This window comes from Aplidium turbinatum, chromosome 14 (assembly GCF_918807975.1).
Source record: "Aplidium turbinatum chromosome 14, kaAplTurb1.1, whole genome shotgun sequence".
Taxonomy (NCBI): domain Eukaryota; kingdom Metazoa; phylum Chordata; class Ascidiacea; order Aplousobranchia; family Polyclinidae; genus Aplidium; species Aplidium turbinatum.
This window is the reverse complement of record NC_137485.1, coordinates 8448922-8463480: the sequence shown is the minus strand read 5'-3', so window position 1 is coordinate 8463480 and position 14559 is coordinate 8448922. Positions and strand designations below refer to the sequence as shown.

The 14559-nt window shown below is 36.9% G+C and overlaps 1 protein-coding gene across 1 annotated transcript; it reads right to left on the bottom strand.

The window, feature by feature from the left end:
• Window positions 1-4988, bottom strand: LOC145783313 (uncharacterized). The gene is made up of 3 exons (XM_082595159.1): window positions 4621-4988; window positions 4238-4381; window positions 1-2345 (listed from the first exon to the last, which is right to left on the bottom strand). Exons 1-3 carry the CDS (start codon window positions 4722-4724, stop codon window positions 2180-2182), a joined length of 414 nt encoding a protein of 137 aa, XP_082451285.1. The 5' UTR covers window positions 4725-4988; the 3' UTR covers window positions 1-2179.
• Between the last annotated feature and the right edge of the window lie 9571 nt (window positions 4989-14559).

Genomic DNA, 14559 nt, shown 5'->3' with positions numbered 1-14559 from the left:
AATGGGGTGCAACGCGATACACCACTAAAAACTTGTCACTACAATACAAACTACTTAGATAAAGACGGAAATTTCGTTCAGATAGCAAGCACTAAGCAAAACAGTTAAATATGCGACCAACTTTCAAGCTACAATTTTACGAATGAGAGAATAATTTGCAATATTCCAAATCGCACGTAAGCATCTTATGTGACGTAATAATGATAGGCAATGATAATTAGTTATTCAAGCACCTGTTCAAGCCTGGCCCACACCTGCTCAAGTCTAGCTCACACCTGCTCAAGTTCGGCTTACACTTGTTCAAGTAATTAAAGATTTAACGATGATGTAATGTTATGCTGCAGCTGCAAATGTTTTACAGGTCTTGCAAACGATTCTGCAATCTGCTCATTTTTAGCAATAGTCCATTACATCAGACGCCAAGATTCAGTAGATCTGAACGGTTTTATATGACGTTTGATATGAAAATTGTCCGTAACAGTTGGTTTTAAGGTTTTTAGGTGAAAGCAAGCCAGTAAAGCGTAAAAAATATGTCAAATTGGCAATTCGACCGTTCTAATGTTGTCGGAGTTGCGCGTCCGTAAGGAGTGTTCCTAACTTATTAGAATACTAAACGCCGCTTGGGCTAATGCCTAATTTTAAGAGTCTCCTACAAGTTAGCAGTTGTAAACTGAGCAAGCGACAACTGAGTAAGTGACAACTGAGCTAACAACATTTCAGCAAGTGGCTGAAGTTGGTAAATGCTGAAACTGAGTACCGTAGCCTAAGTAACAACTGAGCAAGCCATAACTTGCCATGTCACAAATCAGCAAATTTAGTTTAGCAAGCAATGACCAAGCAAGTCCGACGTGAGCAAGTAAATCTCATTTGCTGACTTGGCAGTAGCTGACATTTAATTACTGAGTTTAAGCACTTGCTGAGTGGTCCGACGACCTAATTTTAACATATCAACACAAACGTCATCAAATTTGTATAATGATGAAACAACAAAATATTTCTGTTGGAAGTCTACAAAAATATCAACGATTCTAATGAGAGTACGGTATTTTTTTGTCAAAGCACCTTTATCACGCGATGAAGAGAATTCTCACATTAGTCAGTTACTCAGTTCAGGTCATAGCCAACAGGATCAGATGTGACGTTGGCTGTACTGGAGCTAATCTGTTTAGGTGGGGGTTGCATAATTCGCCGATATGTGTCTGCGGAGCGGTAGAACAAACAATGCAACACATACTCCACGAATGTCCCATCTTACGACCCCCAAGTGGAATCACTGGTATTCGACAACTGGACCCAACTATCGTATCTTGGCTGCACGAGGAGGCATTGCCAATCTAAGCTACTGCAAGTCAAACGAGAGAAGAAGAGATAGCCTACTGTACAACTCGTAAAAAAGGAAAACATAAACTATGCTTTCTGCATGAAAGGTTACTTGCGCCAGAAACTTGGCCCTTGTAGTAAATCTAGGCTATAGAAGAAGAGTCAGCAAAAAAGTGTGTAAATAGAAAAAAATTAAAACGTACTAAATTTTTTTGTATGAGATCGACAGCACTTTCGGCCACATTGTTGCGCAACACCACGTTTTGTCGTTGCACTTTTTTCTTCGCAGAAAGTAAGGAAACTAAACCTAAACATTTAATACACATCCACTAAAATGTGTTTTATAGCTGTTAGGCCTAGTAGGCCTACAAGTCTCAATATATAGCAGCCTGTGATATTAGTATGAAATGATTAATACGGTATGCTGCTATCAGTAACAGACCTAAAAAAAATTGATAGAGTTGTTCCGATGAACATCCAAACAACCATTTTTCCGATAAAGTGAAAATTGTAGACAAAAGTATGTGCAATTTAACAGTTTGGGGTCTGAAAACGCGAAAACATTTGTTGCAGACCTGAAGGGGTTGCTCTCTAAATGTTTGACAAGTTTCATCTTATTTACGTCATTTGTACGTGTTTTATGGTTCCAATAAAAAACGTCAGAAAATATTTTTAAAAAACTTGCACATTTTTCTCATTTTGAGAGGCCACATAATAGGCCTTAGTAGGGCCACAATTACTATACTGCTGGTGGCTGTTGTGTGATTCTGAGTAACACATAAAATAAATTTAAATCACAACGGCAGTCGTACATGATGTTCGTAACAATGATTTGTCCATGACACCGAATCCCATAAATCTAACTAACAATGCAGCTTGAGATTTGATCTTTCATAGCAGCTTTCTTGGTCTGTTCGTTTGCAGCTGCTTGGTTCTTGGGCAAATATCGTGTACCGACACGACGTTTTTCCAATTCAGCAAGGCGATGAGCTATGATCAAATGTTGTTCTTTGTAGTCAGATGACCTGAAGAAAAATGTAGTGTTTTAGGTCAGTTGAAACATAAATAGACGACTATGATATTACGTAGCCTACGGAGCAGTAGCCAAAAATTAAATGCTTTAACAATAGCTCAATCATTAGTTAATCAAGAAGAATCGACTTTTGAACGCTATAGCCCAGTAATCCTCAACCTTTTTATCCTGTAGACCCTTTTAATTGACATTCAAATCAAAATTCTCCCCCTAAAATTTTTGTTTGTTAAAAACTCGTTTACATTCATATGTTAATCTAAGTTTTAGAAGAAAAGCTAAACTCTCATTATAGTAACAAGCTCTTCAGCCTCTAATACTTCTCTTTATACTAAATTAATTGATACCGTAGCCTACTTTTTTATGTTAATTTTGCCTTTCGTGACAGCAAAAACACCCCAAATGCCCTCACTCGCTCGTTTACATAGCTACACAGCCTATCTAAAGCAGTAAAACAAAGAAGGTCCAACGATAACCTTTGCTTAGCCAAGCGACAGCAAATTTTGATAAAACTTTTACAATTAGCAAAAGTTGCCTTCAGTTCACCACTACGCAATCGACCGCGTGTCTTTTAATGTCTTGCCAAAAACACAATCACATGCTCTTGTGCAGTGTCGAACCGGCGGCCTTTCAAACGTCGAACCATGGCTCCAGGGCCTGATTAAGGCTCACGGGGGCCGGAGGCACAGCTAAGTTTAGGGGCCCCTATTGGCAATCGCTTTCGATGCAGAGCAGCAGTGCTCAACTGAAGCCTAGCATAGCAATTAGCAAGTAACTTTCCAAGTAGCAAATGTGCCCAGGCCAAGACCATGCAAACATTAATTAGGCTATAATATAATATATTATGCCTGTCTTTGGTAGGCTACTACAATCCTTCGCTTGATCGCCTTCAAGACTTCAAGCAAAACGAATACGTTCAAACGAAAATCGCTGAAGCGTGACGATTCGGAATCGTTATTCTATTTAGCAATCGTTACACAATTTGAAATTGTTCCTCAAAAATAACAACTGTGCACACACTGACACAACAACTTTCACTACCTACGCCAGTGGCGTAGCCAAAGGGGGGGGGGGTTGGGGGTTACAACCCCCCCTTTGGCACGCGTGTGACGTCACGATATTGAGAATGATGCTTTCAGTCTAAAAAAAAAAAATTGCCTAATTTTAAACAAAACTGCATTAAAAGAGCTAGTTTTGCCAATACCAAACATTCAAACATCTCAGCCAGGAATTAGCAACAAGAAAACATTGAGACTTCGCTTTATTTCCGAAAAATGCCGAAGAAAACATGATCTTATCCTTTTGCTATGCCACCGGACAGCACCATTTTACAGGTATAATCATACCTACATTTTTGTTGAAAATGCTCTCAGAATGCACCAAATTCAAAGTAATTTTTCAAAATTTTCTGGGGGAGGCCCCCCGCCGCTGGGTCGTCAAACCCCCTCCCCTTTCAAAATTCCTGGCTACGCTACTGACCTACGCCTACGGTACTAATGTAAAAAAATTAGGGGCCCCCAAAACCAGGGGGCTGAGGCCTGTGCCTAGTATGCGTCATGGTTAATAGGTCCCTGCATGGCTCTCTCTCACCGCCCTTCTATGCAACCGACGTGTAAACATAATTCATTAATATTACCTTAGATCTGTTATACTTCTACATCACTAGACGTTAAAATGATGAAAAATGGTAACTCTTTTTGGGTTGACGACGATTTATCTTTGGAATGTGTTAATTGTGAGATCAATGCGTTTGGGTAGGACAATTTTCCAACATCTACTTGTTCTAAAGTTGTGAATTGCATGCAATGGTCACGTGGTAGGCTATGTCAGAAATAATGGTGGTTATGCTGTAGATTTCTGACTAATAGGCTTATAAATTCAACTTACGTCGTTGGAATGTTCTTTTGGTTTCTTTTCTGCTCTCTGACAAATCTGTACTCCTCTATTGGCATGCTGTTCTTCCAAGCCACCAAAGTTCTTGAGCCAGCGTTTGTATGGTGCGAAGAGGTTCCTAGTCTCATTTTTATCAACCTGTTCAAAATACGATTTGTGTATTGCGTGTTATTAGTTTCATTTCACCCTTTCTGAGAATTATTTGACAGAAAAAACGATAAATAAAATACTGAAATAGCCTAAGATTTTGACAAAATAATACGTTTTGACGACTTTGCATTGTTTTTTGCTTCGAAAGCTTCGATCCAGTATTGAGCAAATTTGATCCATCACGTGATTTGGACACAATTCGTTTTATAATGAGTGAGTAAACTTACTCTTCATGAGGATCTTGGTCTTCTTGGATCGATGGTGCAGCTGATCCTGGAAGGCTCGGAGGAGGCAAAGAAGACTTTCCTTGGACTGAACCATGAGTTGACATTTTCAGAAAGTAGCTCGCTGCGTCCTTTGAAATGCTTTTAAAAATAATCGGACAAAAGAAAAACGATTTTTTCGACGATATTGAAAAGTGTTTTCTATTTGTTTTCTATTTTTCTTCTAGTTTGTATTTGTCTTCTTTTTGCTTCCTTTGTTTAGTTTTCTATTTGTCTGCAAGATTCTGTATGCTTCAATTTTAACCGAACAAATGCATGATATTCAATTCAAGAAAGTTGAAGAACAGCCCCAGGCACAACAACGCGCAACGAACGTTTTACAAACTGGATTAACAACTTCAACAAACTCAGTCAGATATACAGCTTCTCCAAACGATCAACAAGTAGCCTACAGACAATTTTAAAAAGAAAAAAATCTCCTCCGTTCTTCTCGAGAGAGAGCGGTAGAGAATCGACCTATATCTACTTTTGAGATAGTGATGTAGCCATTATATCATTATACAAAAACATTAATTCGAGTAATTACTATTAATAATAAAATAGAAACAGCAAAATTTAGTAGGTCATAGTAAAACGTCCTTTTATGTAACAAGAAAAAAATCTATGAAACGACTTATTTTTGTCGCCCTTTGTAGCCTAACTAGCCTACATTTTTGCTCTGAGGTTGACTGAGCCTCATGTGATACATCGATAATATTCGAAAATTTTTATTAGCCATCACAAAAACGTCACAATACAGAGAAAGAACTTCTGAAGAGGAAGGAAAATTATTACATTGAAAAGAGTGGTGTGTTGACCATAACGTCTTTGATGAAATTTGACTGTTTTTACAGATCGACTAGGTACTTTGAACATTATCAGCAGGCTCTTTTTCTGATCATTGGTTGATCATATTGTCTGGTTTGCTTGTTCTGTGGTTTTTGTGTGGAAAATATGGACAAAGTTTTATCTGCAATAAATTGTAATAATAGGCTACTGTAGGCTACCATTTAGGCTACTGGTTGTGCTGAAGACTGGTAAGCCACTTGCTGGTTCGTGCCACAGTTCAATCCTCATAATTTATCTTTTTTCCTATTGCGTGCTTCCTTATCCCATTCCCAATACAGAAACGTAGGGTAAGTGGCGAAGGCCCCATGACTGGCAAGAAAAATATATCAAGACCCCTATCGAAACCACACAATAGTGTACTGTCATAGCCATACGAGCCAGGGGGGCAGCTTCCCCCCTGTTGTTGCAAAACATCGCAAATTCGGGCAAAATCGTGCAATTATTAGGGAAAAAATTACTATATGAAAAGCTACAAAATTGCATGAATTAAGAAAAACTATAAATTAATATTTTTTACCTATCAAACTAAGTACAGCCTCTTATTTGCACAAGAAATGTGCCGCAAAATTTTCATTTGGCACACCCGTATTGATGTATTGTATTGCATGGTGATCACACTGTAGTACGAAATACATTTAACCAACAGCATCATGCCAATTTGGGCAGCCACCAAAATATGTCTCTAATACTTTTGTGAAACTGCCCAAATCAAAACGCAAAATTTGCTATAACTTATAGCTAATTTTATTGTAGCCTATCGTTTAGATTGTTTTTATCGTTCTCAATACTTTCAGTTCTTCTAACTTGTAACGCTACCGTACCATTGTCTGTAAACTTGTAACAGTAGATAGGCCTAGCCTATTTATTGAGATTTTGTGCATTTGCAGTTTATGTATTATTTTGTTATTTTTTTATGTTATTTCGTTGTTGTTGTTCGCTTTTTGTGCATTTGCAGTTTGTGTATTATTTTGTTGTTTTGTTTTGGATATGGACAGCTTTGTCTGATGCAAATAAATTATTATTATTAATTTTCACAAATGCATCGTGTTGATTTGGGCAGCTGAAAACATGAAATAATCTGATGAAACTAATTAGTCTGTTTATGCAACTGCCCAAATTAGCGTGAGGCAGTTTCCACAAAATGAACAAATTCATTAATTTTTCCCATTTACATAACTGTAGCCTATCGTTTAGGTTTGAGCAACAAAAAAATATGAAATTATCTGATCATAGTTTATTGATAAAACTGCCCAAATTGGCATGATGCAGTTGCCTCGCATCAAAATTTACAAAGTCTTTAATTTTTTTCATAATATCCATAAATGCATCATCTTGATTTGGGCAACTACAAAATATGAATTTATATACATCTGGTGAATACTTTTATAAAACAATTCGGGTGAAGAGGTTGCAGTACTTTTTCAACCATAAACGGACGTAGCTATAAGCAATACACCACAACATCTAACAAAATTTTTTTATACCTGTTAAATGTAATGTTGTGGTGTTGCTTAGCTTTGTTTGGTTACTTTTATAAAACTACCCAAATTAAAATGATGCAGTTGCGCCCCAAAATAAAAAAAAATATTTAGTTTGTTTATGCAACTGTGTCATGTTAATTTCACCAACACTTAAAATGCTACTGCTGAAATATAAGTTATAATCTCAAACCAATTATAATACATTCATTTATTTCAAAGCTTTCCAAACTCAAAACCTGCCATGTAAGCTGGCAAAAATATTTGCTTTGCATGATCTTGTGTGAAACATGGCAGCTCCACTTATTTTCATTAATATCTTGACTTCTGTTCTGTGGAGACAGATCCAGTTGTTTGCATTTAACTTGACCTGCTTTTTCTGGTTGCAAAAAAAAATGTTGGCAAGCTGCATGTGTATCTTTAAAGATGAATTCAGTTGTTCTATCTTGATTACTTTGGTAAGAAATTCTAGCTAGCTGGTGATCTTGTTATGTTAATTTTTCACTGTTATCATGCAACGCATACATTATATTTGGGCAATTTCTATAAAAGCGTGCAGATTTGGGCAAATTGACGTTCTGCCCCCCAAAAATGGTTTGGTCTCGTACGGCTATGTGTACCGTACTTAGTTAAACAATTTACTATGTAGCCTATAGGCTACTTTCATAGCACAACTCTCTAACCCTCGCTAGTTGAATCACTGTGGTGGCCGGTGGACTGCCAACACGACTCCATGTAACTTCGCAAATAGGCTACATTTTTTCTCTTCTCGCGAAGCTTTAAAAGGATCACCACCACTTCCTTCCTTCGTGACAATGGTGTCATATTTTTGATGCAAATAGGCTAGCCTACTGTATTTTTGAAATAGAACATAAATTTTTTTTAAGTTAGTTTGTATGCTATAGCCTATGTATCTAGCCTATGTTGTGTTTTTCCTACAGTAGGCTAGCGTTAAATAGCCTAAGCAGGATTAGTTCGGCCAAGCAGCCGATATTATTACTTTAAACAACCCAATTCGTCAATGCCGAGTAGAAACGTTTATATTCTCGATTTTTATAGACATGACCCATCAACCCACATTGAATGATGATTCCTGGCAGTTTCGCATAGCCTACTTGTAGAGGCTTTGAACCACTGACTCACGTTCGGTCACCGAATTCGACAAAGTGACGTTTCTGAATGTGCGTCAAGCGTCAAAATTATGCGTTATGCGTCAAAAGTATTGTTGTATTAAAATTATTCCATCCACTTGGTGTCGCTGAATGGAAAGCAGTCCTGAAATGCGTTGCTCAAGCGCATACCCCGGGACACAAACCAGCACCGCTTGATTTTAAAGTTTTTTCTTGAAGTCAGGCGCTTAACCAACTGAGATATCAGGGGAAATTCAACACATTTACAGACTCAACTGCGAAAACTCTGTGCACTGAAGGTCGCAAGTAAAAAAGAAATCGGCATTATCAATAAAAGTGTCTTGTCATGATTACGGTAGGCCATCGCACTTGATTCCAAGCATTGACTGCCTCTTGCATGAAATGTTTCGAAGATTCTATAATATGTTGTTTGCTTTGTGTATTAGGTGTGTGTTGGTCCTGTTGGTGTTCGTTTTGTCGGTTTAGGTAGGTTAATCTTTGTCTGCCTTGGGCACGCTTCCCTTCAATTTTGCCTGTGAGAGAGAGAGATGTTTTAACTTTCCTTTTCGCAGCACGTGTCCTAAAAATTGAAGTTGATTTTCTTTGATATTTTTTAGTAGATTGTTTGTTTGACTTGATTTAAAACAGTTTGGTTGCTTTTTCTGTCAGTCCAGGAAATTCTCTGCATTTTTCGGAATGCCCACATTTCAAACCCATTTATTCTTTTATTAATTGATTTGGTAATTGTCCAGGTTTCTGAATTATATTTAAAAATTGGATAAATACTCTTTTTTAAGGTAGGAGGCCATACTCTTTTTTAATAAAAGTTAATGGCAAAGGTTTTATATTTTGATCTACGTTGAAAACAACGGCGATGAAAAGTCATCTAACATGCGGTTTTGACACATATTCCTTTTCAACGCGAAAACAAACTCTAGTCTCAGTAGAAGCAAATTTGCTAATACTCGATCACTAATAATATACGACGATCACGATCAGCAATAAGATTTTACTACATAATTACCATTTCGTTTTACGAAGTTTTTCCACGGTGGTAAGCGAACACTACAAGCATAAAGGCTTTTCAAATGTTAAATGACGTCAATTTCTTTTTGTAACTTACGATTTTGTGGAAAACTTCACCTATGAAGATAATTTAATATTGCATTTTTCGAGATATTATTTTTGTCAGGTTTCACTGGAGACTTTTGAATGGGCTACAAATATTTTTCCACATCAAGAGCCATAGCAGACCTATAGTCTCTGTGTGGGCTGTTAAACCTAAACCGAAGCATTGAAATTACATTTTTTCATTCCCCGTGAAGCCGCTATGATGGCAAATATTTTTTCCCTACCTTATGTCGAACATTTTGAAATCTTTATTCTGGGACTGAAAGAGCCTTTGATAGAGACTGAAAAAGCTTTTCAATTCCTGGAAGGTTCGCATACTTGCAGAGGTCTTGAAAACCTGACGCAGGCACAGTCAGTGGTGTAGGCTACGCAGAATTTCTTTCAAGTGGGGGGGCATTCAATTTGCTTGCACACGCTATAGGGCACAATTGCCGAGATTAACAGAGCAAAGTTTCCGCTTGATGAGGTTTCATTGTCTGTAAATTATTCTATCCAGTAGGTGCCGCTGAATGGAGAGCTATCTTTAAGCGTTATATTCAAAGGCACACCCGAGAGCTGAACCAAATCTGCTCTTTCTTTAGTTCACAAAATCGGGTGCTTGACTAACTCTCATTAGCTCAGTGTTTACTGCCTTACTGGTTAACTCAAGATCACGCGGCGCTGGTTCGGCTCTCGATCGGGATGTGCCCTTGAGGAACGCATTTCAGGACTTCATTCTGCGGCACCTAGTAGATGAAATAATTTCCCGGCAACAACATTTTAACAATCGGAAACTTCACTCTGCCAATCTCGATGACCGGCCCTGCGTCAAAAGCTTCTACATGTATGCCAAACAACTAGGAATAACCAATCAAGACTTTGTCAGTCCGAGGATGAAGATTCAAAACCAACTAACTTATAGGGGTGGACAAACAGCTCTTACAATACCCAACGATGTCAAGTATTTGAGACGGACTGATAGCAGTGGTTTTCATCCGGTGCTGACTGGAAATCCGTCGGTGTTCTACAAGATTTTCACGTGATATACTATTGTTATCGTAATGAGACGATTTAACACAGCACTGAATAATAATACTGATTTCTGCATGTTTGTTGGTTCATGTGTAACCACCATTTAGTGTAAGCTTGTTGAAAATGAATTTCTCTTGTTGTTATTGAAAAATAAACGAACGTTAACAAAAATACGTAATCTCAGGTCTACGTGTTGCTGGAGATTTTGTTTCCATCTGTTATTGTAAAAATCACAAAGGTTTGACAAACGTTTGGAAGATTGGATTTGAGCAAGTTTGCAAAGGTTAAGAATCGGCTTTAACTAAAGCATTCTGATAAAGAAATTACTAATGCTAACGATTTCAAAGATTAGAATTTTTCCCTATTCATAAAATAGTTGGATTTTAAATAAAGCCCCAATAGAAACTGTTTGAGCAGACTCAAATACAGCAGATGATAAGGCTAATTATTATCAGGGTGGCAGCTGACTTTGGTGATCTTTTGGTCTTTCGCTGCCATCCTTATTGTGTGAATTATGTGTGTTCATTGTGTTTTGTATAATTTTGTTTTTGGCCAACAAAACAAATAGACTGAACTATCAGATAAACAAAATACTGTAAAATGAAAAGGTAATTAATAGTTTATTGAGTTCGAAATCACATAGAACTTTGATGAATAACCTCCACCAGGCCAAATGGTATGTATGAGAAAAGTTTCCATCTTTCAATCACACCCGGTAATATCTTTTGTTTGTACATTTATGACAAAATGAAGATAAACATTAAATACATTTACAGCAATAATCAGTTTTTTTATACAGTATTTTTTGAAATAAATGTTGCCATAAAACGTTAACCGTTTGCGGTATCTTACAATTTTAATGTTATCAACATTAAATTGCTGAATATTGTAAAAAATGTGATCAAAAATTTCCATAATACAGTATTTGCAACCTTTAAAAAATTTGCACTGTATTAGTTATATATATCATTAAAGTAGAGCCCATTTTATTTCAGAAATACACAAGCGATAGTGCAACCCCTTATCTTCCATATGCTCTTAAAAAGCTCAAAGTTTTGACAAATAGAAAGTCTTTACAATCAGCATGGCCCTGTCATTACAGTAAGACTCTAAGCTACGTGTTGGTGTTTGAAGTCAAAAACACACCAAAGGTTAATTGTAAAGTGTGCAGTAGTTAAGGCGTTAGAACAAAATAAGTGTGGTGCAAATGGACATAAACTCCATTTCATTGACCATCACCAATAATTGTAACAACACAACAACTATAAAAGTTAATCAATGCAAAGAGTTTAAGCTTCAGCTTCCTGCTTCACCTTATAGTCCTTAATTGCTGCTTTTATAGCATCTTCTGCTAACATCGAGCAATGCAACTTTACAGGGGGGAGAGAGAGCTCTTTTGCTATTTGTGTGTTTTTAATGTCGCCAGCTTCATCCAATTTCATTCCTTTTATCCATTCTGTAGCGAGGGAACTTGAAGCTATGGCAGAACCACAACCAAACGTCTTGAACTTTGCATCAGCAATTTTTCCTTCATCATCAACTTCAATCTGCAGTCGCATAACATCACCACATGCTGGAGCACCAACTAAGCCAGTGCCAACAGTGTTAGACTTTTTGTTGAGGCTGCCAACATTTCGTGGATTTTCGTAATGATCAATCACCTTTTCATGATATGCCCGAACAGCAGTAATACAAGGTCTTACTTTAGGCAGATTTTGCAAAATAAGTCGCTGAACACTTGACATTTTTGTATTTTCTTTAATCTGCAAAAAGTAAACAGCTCAGTTATTATAATAGTAAACATAAAATATGATTAGTTACTTAAATACAAAAAATAAATACAGCTGCAGCTCCTGAAAGCTTTATGTACATCGTTTTTATGCTGTCTGATATAACTTGTTATTGGTTCTGGAATCTGTGTAACCCTGCATGGTCTTCATAGTTCATTCCTGGGTTGCTCATGGAGCTTTTGGTTTTCTTACAGCCCTTAGGATTAAAATTCCAGAGTGCTTGGCTGCATTTTTGCAATTGCGTTACATAATATACATACTTTAGTGTCCATTTACGTAGCCAGCTTGTTATGTGCTATATAAAATCAATGTGTCATGGCCACATATCTTCAATCAATATGATTTTCTTAAGTTGGAGCGACTAGCGTTTAGTTTCACAACAATAATTCAATTCAATGTGTATTCAGCATATTTAGATGGTAGTATGACCGTTTAACAGTATACTAGTAGGGGGGGGGGGGGGGGGGGGGGCTTAAAATTTACTTTGGTATGAGTACACCTTAATTTTATGCTATGAGACGTACTTAGGGCACTAAGTAAAAAAAAATTAAAATTGGTTTGAAAAACCCCCCGGATAATGGGATTTTAAAATATCCGGGGGAGTAGCGCTGGCAAAAATGTGGTTTTCAGACATTATTCAACAACCACTTGTCAGAAACTGTTCAAATTGGTCTCAAAAGATGCAGAAAAATTAGGTGAGTGGTGAAGGACCACTTTTGGAGCTCCAACCAAAGAACATATTCTAAAATCATAAAACATATGAAATTTTTTACTAATTTCCTCCAGAAAACAAGGATTTTAAATATTTTTATGAGAAAATGCATTTTAATATTACATTAACTTGTTAATGATTAAGTATTGAAATGCTTTAATAAAAACAATAGGTTAACTATACTCCATGGGCTATACAGACGAAATCGGTTAATAGTATACTGCTTAAACGTATCAATCGTTTATTTGAATCAAAACCTGAAATCCCAAACCAAATCCAATGTGATGTTAAGTAAAAACATCGGTTAAGCGCATACCGCTTAAAAGAATAAGTCGGATAAAAGCATCAGGATTTGCTTCTAGTTTGCATACTTCATTCATTTAATCGTATAATTATACCCGTTAGCGAATAGAGAATGTCTATTTTTTGCTTCGCATTATTGTCTGCAATGTTCAAAGGCGAAATGAAGCAAAGGTGAGACAGACGCATGCGCTCAAAACAAAGACAAGTGTCTGTAATCCCAGGCCATAATCTTATGCGCTAGACATCGCACTACAAAGAACCAACTTTCGCACAGCTGGGCTTCATTAAAACAGAAGAGCACACAAAAGGAATAATCACACTAAAGAAGTTTAAATGCTTTTGATGTCATCCGTCGGCGACTGTCCTTCCAAGGAATGGACATGGACAAATTATTTCGGCTTAAGAGGGAAGTGTTGGAAAGCATGTCCAAAAGTTTTTACCAGAAAACTTTGGAGAATTTTTTTTAATTGCTGAAAAAAAGCAGCCTACTGTTGTGAAATGCAGTGCATAATTTCATTTGTGCAGTTTCGTTCAGTTGAAGAACATTGCAAATTAATTATTTGACCAGACAGCGCAAAAGACTTTAAAAAAAAAACTTTGCGATTTCAAAACAATGTGTGTGAGCCGTGTTTTTCTACCATACCACTATTTTTGTAGGCCACGTTCCATACTCAAAACTACACAGCTGGTACGAGCTAAAATAAAAATAGAACGCTTGAATCAAAAACGTCGTCAAAGTTCGTGTTGTGACGTCACATAGATCGGTGAGATTAAAAGAAGTCCGATTGCCGCAGTTTGCAGAAAGTTTTTACCAGAAAACTTGTCACATAGATCGGTGAGATTAAAAGAAGTCCGATTGCCGCAGTTTGCAGAAAAATGCTTTGATCATATACCTGCTCAGCCAAGTCACCAAAGCTGGTCTTTTTTACATTGTTTTAACGTCTGCAGATGATAAATCAATGTAAAAAAGACCAGTTTTGCTGGCTGGAACATACAGCATAGTGTTATGTAACACAGAACTAGTAAACTCTTTAAAGTTTAACCAGAATTGTAAACAGTTGTAGGAAGCATCAGTTGTTATGTGCGTTGCAGCCTAGTCAGCACAGACATCTTCCCAACAATTACGCCCATTCACAATAAACCTTTTTTTTAGTAAATTGGTTAAACGAATCAATCGTATAATCGTATCAAAACGTCTGGCAAATAGGTGATTCGATTAACCGATTTCGTCTGTATTAGCAAGAGAAAACTAATATTAAACCCAAAAATGTAAAAGCTTTTTCAATGAATGCGAGTATGAAGTACCTTTTAATGTGCTATTTTGTAAGCAAAACTTTTAAAACATATTATATGTGTTGTAATCAACCAAATTAGATGGCATCTGTTAGTGGGGTATACACCACAAGATCAAAAAGCCAAAGGGTAGTTGAAGATGAAACGTACACTGAAGCAGAAGAGTTGAGAAAAGGAATTTTGCCTTCCAAAAAAGATATTGCTCA

Coding starts and splice junctions, on each gene's coding strand:
- LOC145783313 (XM_082595159.1), bottom strand. CDS start 4,724: ATGTCAACTCATGGTTCAGTCCAAGGAAAGTCTTCTTTGCCTCCTCCG. Junction 4,382..4,620: donor GACCAAGATCCTCATGAAGA/GTAAGTTTACTC, acceptor TATTTTGAACAG/GTTGATAAAAATGAGACTAG. Junction 2,346..4,237: donor CAAAAGAACATTCCAACGAC/GTAAGTTGAATT, acceptor ATTTTTCTTCAG/GTCATCTGACTACAAAGAAC.